The 11,677-nt window shown below is 33.9% G+C and overlaps 1 protein-coding gene across 2 annotated transcripts; it reads left to right on the forward strand.

The window, feature by feature from the left end:
• Positions 1–1,556: 1,556 nt before the first annotated feature.
• LOC127747648 (subtilisin-like protease SBT1.7) lies at positions 1,557–11,416 on the forward strand. Of its 2 annotated transcripts, none has more exons than XM_052261775.1 (2): positions 1,557–2,150; positions 11,032–11,416. In XM_052261775.1, exons 1-2 carry the CDS (start codon positions 1,579–1,581, stop codon positions 11,189–11,191), a joined length of 732 nt encoding a protein of 243 aa, XP_052117735.1. In that variant the 5' UTR covers positions 1,557–1,578; the 3' UTR covers positions 11,192–11,416. The 2 variants fall into 2 exon arrangements, with proteins under 2 accessions (XP_052117735.1, XP_052117748.1); XM_052261788.1 differs by lacking the exon at positions 11,032–11,416 and adding an exon at positions 3,737–3,760.
• Positions 11,417–11,677: the final 261 nt, after the last annotated feature.

The following is an 11,677-nucleotide window of genomic DNA, read 5'->3' on the forward strand; positions in this document are numbered from 1 at the left end:
TGGTTAAAAGTAATTCAAGCTAAGCTAAACCAGACCAAATTCAACATTGACTCACTAAAAACTCATAAGGTAACTCGATTGTTTGGTCATGAAAGACTAATAATAAAAGTTGTACTAGAATAAGTAAGTCAAGCTAAGCGAAGCAAATCAAGATCAAGTTCGACTTACTAAAAGCTCAAAAATTATCTCGAGCTTTTCTCATCTATCATAGTCATATATTAAAATAATTATATATGTATAGATGTGTATATAATACAAAATATAGAGCTCAACTTCAAGCTCAAACATAGTTCACAAGCTCATCAGCTTAGCGTATCGAATTATTAATGACTTGACGTCTACCTAACACATAAGTTAGATCGACTTCCGGTTCTAATTAGTATTAAGCAAATACGCATGCATATTTCTGGGTGCTACACGGATTCTATCACACACACATCACACTCATAAAAATAATTATTATATTATAATAATAAAAATATTTGATATTTGTTATTTATACATGTTTAATAATATTTAAATTTATGTTAACAATTATAAATAAAAATATATTATATAGTTTTATTATATAACTAATAATTAGCATATAGAATAGTGTGAACCAGTAAAACTATATAACTAATATGTTTTATAGTTTTATTAGTTCACTAGTTCAACCGATGAGTACTAGTTGAATTCATAGAACCAATCTCATGTAAATAAAAAATTTAAAATAGTTAAAAATCTAAAATTAAAATTTAAAATATATATTCACTAATATCTTATAATAACAAAAATCTCAACAAATTATAATTAACAAGTTATAATTCGATTGCTATTAAATAATTAGATAAACTTTCAATATTATTTTAATAATACAAAATTTTTATTTTATTCTTACATTAAATAACTATTTTTTTATTTTAATAACTAACAATTAATTTAATTATATTATATCATTATATATTATATGTATTTATTCAAAAAATAATATTACCAAATATCATATAATCATAAAAATAATTATTGTAATTAATAAAAATATTTGATATTTGTTATTTATACATGTTTAATAATATTTATATTTATATTAACACTTATGAATAAAAATATATTATATAGTTTTATTATAACTAATAATTAGCATATAGAATAGTATGAACTAGTAAAACTATATAATTGATATGTTTTTATATTTTTATCGATTTACTTGTTCAACTGATGATTTATTAGTTGTACTCGTAGAACTAGTCCCACATAAATAAAAATATTTAAAATAGTCAAAAACCTAAAATTAAAATTTATTTTTGAAATATATATATTCACTAATATCTTAATAACAATCAAGTCTCAACAAATTATAATCAACAAGTTATAATCCGGTTGTTATTAAATAATTAGATAAATTTTCAGTATTTTTTTTATAATACAAATTAATTTAATTTTATTATATCATTATATATTATATGTATTTATTCAAACAATAATTTTTCTATAACTTGGGTCCACATTCATTTGTTGTTTTAAGGGCAATCCTGTGACCCTCCAATAACAAAAGAAGCCAAGATTCATTTGACAAATAAAAAAATCAGTGACAAGATGAAGATACTGATATTGAAATTTCTTCAGTTTGTTTTGCTGCTGATTTTCTATGGCAGATACACCATAGCTGAAAAGACAACACAAGAAGCCAAAAAAACATACATAGTTCACATGGACAAGTTCAACATGCCAAAAAGTTTCAGTGATCACCTCAGTTGGTATGATTCATCACTGAAATCAGTGTCAGATTCAGAAGAGATGCTATACACATACAATCATGTAGCTCATGAATTCTCCATAAGGCTAACCTTCCAAGAAGCTGAAACACTTTCCAAACAGCTGGGGATTCTTTATGTCATGCCTGAAGTTAGATATGAGCTTCACACAACAAGAACACCACAGTTTCTTGGATTGGATAAGGCCACAACACTTTTTCCTGCCTCTAAGCAGCAGAGTCAGGTGGTTATTAGAGTGCTAGACACCGGTGTTTGGCCGGAGCTGCAGAGCTTGGACGACACCGGACTCGGACCGGTGCTGAGTGGCTGGAAAGGTAAGTGTGAAATTGGAACCAACTTCAATTCATCAAGCTGTAACAGGAAACTTGTTGGTGCAAGGTTTTTTACCAACGGGTATGAAGTTATGATGCCTTTCTCATATATGCATATTGTATGTTACTTTATTTGTATATGCATTAAATACTGTTGTCTTACGTCTTTCTCTATTTTTTTATGAACTAAAAAAAATTGTTACTTACCTATACTTTTCCAAATAAAATTCTTTATTCAATCTACTATCGGAAAAAATTATCAAGTTCATGATAAATTTTGTTATTCAACTAATATCTGATCATTATACTTCCACCATCTATATATTTAACTGTCTTAACAAAAATATTTTGACTGAAATTTGTCATGTGTGAATATCTATGTAGCATTAATTAATCTTTTCCAACTTTACCCTTATGTTCATTATCTCAATTAAATAAAGTAATTACAACTTTACAAGATCATATAAGATAAGGAAAAGAAACAAGGGGTAATATAATCAACATTCAAGGACCAGGGCCAAGCACCCCAACCTTGCTGTCAAATTCAAAGTCTGTAGATTGGGAAGATAAATTACAAAATACAATATTTGAAAAGAAAAAGCTTAACAAAAATAACAAGGCAAAGACTAGTTCTTTTTCTTTTCTATTTGAATATCATATCAATATTATAAGATATTATTAGTTAATTATTTACCAAAAAACCTCCTCGCATGCACCAGAGAAAATGTCAGTTCCCTCAAGGTCATCGATTTCAACATCATCCAAAAATCCATCAAGGACCGAAGAAAATTAAGACAATGTTCATACTAACAAAATACAGGCATGGAAAATTTTTGTAATAAGAAGAGGGAAAAATATACCGTTCAACATTAAATGAGGCACTATACACATATACCATGATAGGCTCAAATTTCAAATACTCAATCGTCAAGCAGTAATATATTTGAACTACTAGTTTCAACATCACCTAGTAATAATTGTTAATAGAGACAATTACCTCCATCTCCAAGTCATCCTTTCCATTCAAAGCTGTATGAATATCCAAATCACCTGATGAATGTACACACACTAATATCGGATTGAACATCACAAATAACTTGGGGAATTACAAACAAAGCCTGAAAGCAAATTTCCATCGTCCTAAAAAAAAAACCACAATATTGATATAGAATTAATAATCAATTTTAAATCCAATTAAGATCCAAAGGAAACATTTTCAACATCAAAGCATTTTCTTCCATCATTCTCATATAGATTACAATATACCATCTACTTAGACATGCTCATTTCTATTTTCTGCAAGAAAATGGTCAACTTCCATTACTTCATCTTTACGAGAAGGTATAGATGATTCATCCACCTGAACCTAAGAAAATGTAAAATAGAGAAATCATAAATCATATACCTTTAAAAATACCACATTACTATTCACAATTAATTTAAGAAGACCATTAAAAAACAATGACATAAATTCAGACGAGTGTTCAATATTTAAGATTGCTTAATGCTCTGTATCCAGATACCAAACAACAATGTAAAGAAACTTTCATCTACTAAGACAGATTATGGATACGACTATATAATTCATAACTAAGGCTGAAATTTTTTTTAATATTGTCTAATTGCTCAATTATTCCTCTGTGTTTATAATCAGTATATCTTTTGCAGTGCAATGCTCTGACTGAATTCCTCAACCTTATCCTCCAGTTCTTTAATTTTGGAATGCAGTTCCCTTTCCTTCTCTAGAAAAGAGAAAGTTCACGTTTCCAATGCACGCATTTTCCTTTAACTCGGAGCTTATCATCAAGAGCTATGGCTGAAACTAACTTCAATTCCAAAAGTAATCCACTTTCCTTCATTGGAAATAATAATCATTGCTGACAAGATATTGGGAGAGAAAAGCATATGATATGAAGGTTCTTGATGACCTAGAGAAGGGGGGTTGAATCTATGACCTTCTTTAAAACTTTATTAACAAAGCCTTAAACCAAAACTTTTGAATTAGCTTCTGTTTGTTCTGTGCATATGATTATGCAGGAAACAATTTTGTTTTGTCTCATAAATCGCAAAAAACAGAATTAGCGCAAAGAGGAAGAAGATGACACAATCATATATCCTGATTTAGTTGCCTAGTGCAATGCAACCTACATCCAATGTCTACCATAACATTGGTACAATTTCACTATCTTTCCAAGTATTACATATACACCAATTTTCTAGGACTCAACATAATTCTATCTGGAACACACAACTTCAACATAAACTTGACTTGGCTATGTAACTATCTAGACTCAACGCACTAAGTGCTTGCCCAACTTAGCAAGAGATACCTTTTAGGTACATGACACAAAATATAAATACAACCAAAAGAAATCGAAATCACTCTTGATTTTTCTCTCCAAGTGTTTCTCTCAGCCTTTTCTCTCAATGACTTTTTCTCAATGCCTCTCTTTCTTATCTTTTACCACTAAATGAATATAAAGAAAGATACAACATTAAAACAGAAATATAAACAGTAAACCATGAAGGAGATGATTCACAGCCTTTACACTATAAGTTGAACCGAATTTAGCTCTCTCTGATGAAGCTCTCGATCTTGGCAGAATGTTTCTTTGATGTAGAAACACTGTCCAAAATGTTGAACTCTCAAAGAGAAGCTCATAATGAAACTCAGATTTTGGTTCTCTCTCTTTGAGCTCAAATGAAAATCATTTTCCTTTTTGTATCTTGCTTTGAGCTACGGCTAGGGTTTCCTTCAGAAAGTCAACTTCTTGATTCTTGGGCTTAGTTGAACTCTTTTCTTCTCTTTTTTCAATCAACCCCAAAAGTTAGGGAATTGGAATCAGGGCTCAGCCTTGTAGCAGACACAGCAACAACATCAATAATCTTTTTCCAAGAGCTTAGCAAAGTCCAAACCCTTAGATTTGTACTTTGCCTTCAAGAAACACTTTCAACCATTGATTTACTGCAGAGAAATTTTGTCACCACTTTCTTCGTTTTGTCCAAAATAGTGGTATAGAGGGAGGGAGAAAACGTGAAGTAATTGACTTGCATGTTAAAGGAAACTAATTATCTTTAACTTCTCTGAACTCTACTTATCTTGCTTTTGATTCACTTGATTTGACATTAGCTTCCTTGATTAGCTTTTTCTTTCTTCCTCTTTGGTGTTTGAATAAAAAAGTGAACTTCTTTCTCTTGTCTGACAAATACCCGAAGTGAACTTAGCAGAAGTTTAGGATTGCTTTCCTTTTGGATTGATTTGGTTTGGACTTGGTTTGATTTCATTTCCATTTCGCAGCCTTGGATCATTTGGTTTTATAGGTTTGGGCTGCAATAAAACAATTTGGGCCTGCACACTAAATCAACCTCATCAAACCCACTTGGGTCATCAACCCAAATCAACATGTTTGTCATGATCAATTTGTTATTTATTTTTCTAAACTCAACAATCTCTCCGTTAATGATAAACATAGTTTCTAAGGAGATAATCAAAGGAATTGACATAGACAAGTTTAAGATACTTCTCTTTGATGATACCATGTAATTTTTTATGTGCTCTCCCCCTTTTTTTTACAAGGGTTGCTCCTCTTTAATGTGTGCTCATCTACCATTTCCTGTTTATATACACACAGACAACCCATCTATGCCAAACAAACAAATATTTCAAAGACTTATCCTGTTTGGTAACATTTTGAGCAAGCATCAGCAACACAAACAAAAGGATACATCATGCATCTTCTTTTTTCCAACTCAATTAAACATTACTAAAACCTAAAGCATTCAAACTAGCTAAAACACACAAGTTCAGAATTCAATTAAACACATTAATTCTCAATGTCAAACTAATTTCTCATTCAATAACCAGATATCAAAATACTAGAGCATGCAATTTATCATCAAACCAGCAGGATCACAGTTCCAACAATTAAAAATTAAAATCATCACACTCAAATACTTCTACAAAACTACAACTCCCCTTTTGTTATCAAGAAAGGAAACAGTCGTTAAGAATTAGGCTTGCATAAAAGAAGTTAATCCTTAAAATCCAATTAAAATGAACTAAAAAAAGTGCAAAAAAACAGCCTTTAAGTCATACAGTTATCCAGAAAATAAAATAATGTCTAAACTAAGTTGTTTCAAGAAACAAAGAGCAATAAAACAGAAATCTTTAGCAAAAGACGATCCTAGGCATCCGAGGCATCCTCTTCAGAGTCCACTGGTTCTTTTTGATTCGTGGCCATGGTGTGATCCTCATGTATATTGTCCATATATTTCAGGAGAATGGCAACTCTAACTCTTGATTTTGTCAAGGCATTTTCATTTCTTACCGCAAGCTTTCTTTCTTGTTGGCTTGTGGAAATGAGATGGTTGGACAGTTTCACAAACTCTTGCAAAATATCTTTAACAACTCCAAGAGTGATTTGTGACCAGTGGAGGCAGATGTTCCAGAAGTTGAATGAGAAGGAATGTCATCAAGTTCATCATCATCATCATCAATGACAACTTTTTCAGTTCTTGTAGGTCATTTCTTTTGCTGTTTCACTGCACCACCCCCTTTTAGATAAGAGTGTGTATTTTCGAAGGTCTCATTGGTTAGGTCAACACCAAATGATTCAAAAATGCAAGTTAAAAATATGATGTAAGGAAGAGATATATTCTTGTCACTCCTTATGCAATCATGCATATGCCTCATCATTAAATAAGAAAATGAAATCTTATTTTTAGTAATGATAGCATACAAAACCAATGTATCACAAAATGAAACTTTTTTATAAGAACCGCTTTGGGGTAGAATGATATGGTTCACAATGAGGTGGAGTTAAACACACAGAGGGTCAAGAGCCTTATGATTTGGAGTGAGACCATCAACCAGAGAAATATTTTCACAAACATAAGCCAAAGAATCTTAAAATGACAAACCCAAACCTTCATCCCATTTATCCGAGGTATAAGCACATACACCTACATCCGTATATCCTAGGGCATCACTTAATGTTTTCACTGTTCAGGATACACATGCTTTTTAATTTTGAAAAGATAGTTCCAGTAAAAAAACTCTAGACTTTCCACAAAAACAAAATCTTTCTTTTTCAAAGTGGGTAAATCAGCCAAAAAGGTAGCGCACAGAGGGCGGTGAGCAATAACACCTCTGTAAAATTCATAGTTCATAACATAAGAGAAACAAAGAGAGTTGTAATTAGAGTGAGAGTTCATGAAGGGAGATTTATGAGCAATAAGGCCTACATTTTGGGCTTCCTTCATTGAACAAAGATGGATATATGGTTTACCTCGTTGAGGGCAATGAGGAGCAGACTTTGGCTTCGGCCTTGAAGGTTCAGAAGGAGCATCTTCAGTGGCTGGACATTTTCCCTTTGATGCACTAGGGCGAGATGGTGTGTTGGATGGCGCCGCTGCCTGAGACGAAGAAGGATACCTTGAAGTCATCTTCATGCCCGCCATGGGTTCGGTTTGAGGAAGAGAAACAGAAGGTGTAGGTGAAGGAGTGAAGGTGGGATCGCGAGAGTGAGATGATGCTCGAGACTTTTCTGGAATTCTTGGAAGTTGCTGAGTGTGGGTGCTGATGACAGAGCATCTTATACCCTTTTTCACAGCATTTTTAGAGCGTTTTCAGTAGTATTTTATTTAGTTTAATATATTTTAGTGCAAAATTCACCTTTTGGAGGCTACTTTGAGTTTTTGTATTTTTCTTATAATTTTAGGTTATTTTTGGTTGAAATTGGCAAAATCTGGCAAAGGCTGATTCAGAGGCAAAGAAAGGATAGCAGATGCTGTCAAATCCTGACCTCCGTGTATTTCATCGAGTATATTTTGAGCTACATAGGTCCAATTGATGTGTTCTCAATGGCTTGGGAAAGCTAACTTTTAGGGCTTTCCAGCAATATATAATGGTCTATACAGAATCACGGCCTAAAGAAGGCGTTGAACGCCCACCTTTGGAGTTCAATGCCCAAGAAGGACCAACCCTCCAAGTTGAACGCCCAAACTGGCGATCAACGCCACCAAGGAAGTACAAGGCAGCGTGAACACCCCCTCATAGGCGTTCAACGCCCACCCATACAAGTTAGACGCCAATTTCAACCCAAACACTCACTAAGTGGGCCCAGAAGTAAATTTTTGCACTTTTTAGCTTAGTTTATTTCATTTTTGTAATCTTTAATTATTAGATCAGTATATATATAGGAGAAGTGTCACCTCTGATAAGGGGCTGGACGTTTGGTACTTCCCACTTTCCCATACTATTTTCTGTAAACTATGAGCAACTAAACCTCCTAAGTTAAGAATAGCAGCCCTGCTGATTCCCATGGATTTATATAATTACTTTTCTATTTTAATATATGTTTGATTCTATTCTATGATGCATTGTCATTCTTCATCCTTATGAATCTGGGGTGGAACAGAAGTATGACCTCATGTAATGAGTTCTTGCGAATACCTGACCAGATAGTATTGAGCTACAGCTTGAGAATGCATCACAGATTCCAACAAGTTATCCAAGCTAATTGGGATAAGTGACATAAAATCTCGTTAGTTATGGGTAATTGAGGTTTCTGTGGCGCTAAGGCTAGAACCCTGAGCTTCATTCTCTGATCCGGAAGATCTGACCTTGTTTGTGGCATTTTGAGTAGGATCATCAAGAGATTGAATTGCGTGAGGTTCACCCTTGTTCAGATTGAATGACCACTGACCCTGGCGTTTGATGTGGATAAGAGGAGATTAACGACCATTGACCCTGGCGTTAATCACTTACAGCCTTGTCATTGAGTGAATCGTTCATTGTTAAAATAGTCAGTAAGAAGTATTAATCCGGAAGAACAATCATCTCCAAGGCCTTAACTGATTTCTCATCATTGGTTCTATGTCAATTCGGTATTACTTTCGTTCTTATTTTGTTTCATGCGTCTACAACAACAGCTATCTTTTCTATTTGCCTGACTAAGTCCCGCAAGATAACTATTGCTTGCTCAATCTGACAATCCTCATGGGATCGACCCTCACTCACCTGAAGTATTACTTGGATGACTCGGTGCACTTGCTGGTTCAGTTGTGCAAGTTCTAATTTCGCACACCAAAGTTTTGGCGCCGTTGCCCGGGATTGTTCGTGATTGACAACTACCGGTTGTCTTGTTGCTTAGATTAGGTACTTTTTTGTGTTCTTATTTAATTATTGTTCTTCAAGGTTTTTTGAAAATTTGTTCCTGTTTACTTTCTCATTGTTTTGAATTTTTAGAATTTTCCATTTATTTGATTTCAAAAGTTTTAAGTTTGGTGTCTTTTGGTGTGTCTCCTAAAATTTCGAAAATAGTGTGATTTGATTTTAAAATTTTTCTAAGTCTGGTGTCCTTTAGTTTGTTTCCTTTTTGAATTTCAAAAATATTTTTTTAAACTCCTTTCCTTTTTAAGTCTTAAATTTCGAAAATTTTAGATTAGTTCTTGCATTTCTATTTTAGAATTTTCGCTTTTATTATTAACTTTACTTTAAATTATTTCATCTCTTTTTAGGACATCTCACTTTGAGCTCTCTATACTCTGACATTGAGACCCCCACCTTTTCTTTGCTTTGCTTTTTGTTTGTGTACGCAGGAGCAGGAAGAATTCACTATATATTCAATTGAGAGTGCGCAACCAAGAAGAACCATAAGGTCTTATACAGCTCTCACTCCTAACTTTTATGGAAGAAGTATTTGTGTACCCCCTATTTGAGCAGACAACTTCATGACAACAGTGATGTCAAGCTAATGATGGTAAAAAAGTGCTTGTTAGGAGGCAAGCCAACCATGAGTAGAGCACTAGTGTTTTCTTTCTTTTGTTTATTTTCATTTGAAGTTTTTTTTAGTTTATTTTCTATTAATTTCCATAAATTTCCCTTGATTTTTAATGTTTGTGATCATGTATAGCACTTAGAACAAAGACAGAGACGCTTGAGATGGAAAACAGAACACCCTAAAGAGAGCCCCTTGCTAGCATTGAACACCAGACAAGGAGGAAACTGGGCATTCAACGCCTATTGAGGAGTGCATCACTGGCGTTAAACGCCATACAAGGAGCAATCTGGGCATCCAACACCCACGTAAGAGCAACCTGGGTCATCTTTTTGACCCACAATGGGTGTTCAACGCCCATTCATGGCGTTGAACGCCCCACCCACAAAAAAAAAACAAATATAGATCCCCCCTGATGTTCAACGCTAGACCTGGGCATTGAACGCCCAGGAGGGGGAAGGGCAATATTCGAATATGCAAGGGAGGAAGAAGGGGTTGAATTTTTCAAACCATATCTTTTCAAAACCTTATCTTTTCATCAAATATATCTCCATATCATATTTTCTTTTATTTTAATTTATATTTCACAAAATTAAACCCATTTAATTTAAATCTTTTTAAACAAATTCTCTTTCAATCTTATCTTTTCAAATCAAATCTTTTCTATATCTTCTCATTTTAAACTTTTTCATGAGTATCTTTTATTTCCACCTGATCTATTTCAAATCTTTTTCAAATCTTTCATAATTTAAGAGATTTTCAATCATATCTTTTTCTCTTTAGTCTTATCTTTTAAAATTAAAATTTGTTATCTTATCCACTCTCCTTTTAAATTAAGGCTCGAAGATCCCCACCATCCCTCCCTCTTAATCAACATTCAATCTCTCTCTCCCTCTCACGGCCCTATTCCTCTAGCATACGTCCCCCCTCTACTTCTTCTTTTTGCTTGGGATGAGCAAACCTTTAGTTTGGTGTTGGGAACACTTTGCTCTTCGTCCCCCCTCTACTTCTTTTTTTTGCTCGGGACGAGTGACGAGCGGATAATTTATACGCTTTTTTGCATTGTTTTTAGGTAGTTTCTAGTATGTTTTAGTTACTTTTTAGTATATTTTTGTTAGTTTTTATGCAAAAATTACATTTCTGGACTTTACTACGAGTTTGTGTGTTTTTCTGTGATTTTAGGTATTTTCTGGTTGAAATTGAGGGACCTGAGCAAAAATATGATTCAGCGGCTAAGAAAGGACTGCAGATGCTGTTGGATTCTGATCTTCCTACACTCGAAGTGAATTTTCTGGTGCTACAGAAGCCTAATTGGTGCGCTCTCAATTGCGTTGGAAAGTAGACATCTTGGGATTTCTAGCAATGTATAATAGTTCATACTTTTCCTGAGATTTGATGGCCCAAACTGGCATCCAAATGCCCACCAGAGACCCTTTTCTAGCGTAAAACGCTAGAACTGGCACCAAAGTTGGAGTTAAACGCCCAAACTGGCACCAAAGCTGGAGTTTAACTCCAAGGATGGCCTCTGCATGTGAAAGCTTCAAAGCTCAGCCCAAGCACACACCAAGTGGGCCCTAGAAGTGGATTTCTGCACTATCTACTCATTTTCTGTAAACCTAGTTTACTAGTTTAGTATAAATAGCACTTTTTGACTATTGTATTTCATCTTTGGATGACTTTTCGATCCTTTGATCAGGTCTTCTTCCCCTATTTTCGAATCCTTATGCCATTTGGGAGGCTGGCCATTCGGTCATGCCTAGACCTTTTGTTCTTATGTATTTTCAACGGTGGAGTTTCTACACCTCATAGATTAAGGTGAGGAGCTCTA

This window comes from Arachis duranensis, chromosome 1, assembly GCF_000817695.3.
Source record: "Arachis duranensis cultivar V14167 chromosome 1, aradu.V14167.gnm2.J7QH, whole genome shotgun sequence".
Lineage (NCBI taxonomy): Eukaryota > Viridiplantae > Streptophyta > Magnoliopsida > Fabales > Fabaceae > Arachis > Arachis duranensis.

Coding starts and splice junctions, on each gene's coding strand:
- LOC127747648 (XM_052261775.1), top strand. CDS start 1,579: ATGAAGATACTGATATTGAAATTTCTTCAGTTTGTTTTGCTGCTGATT. Junction 2,151..11,031: donor GCAAGGTTTTTTACCAACGG/GTATGAAGTTAT, acceptor CTGTGATTTTAG/GTATTTTCTGGTTGAAATTG.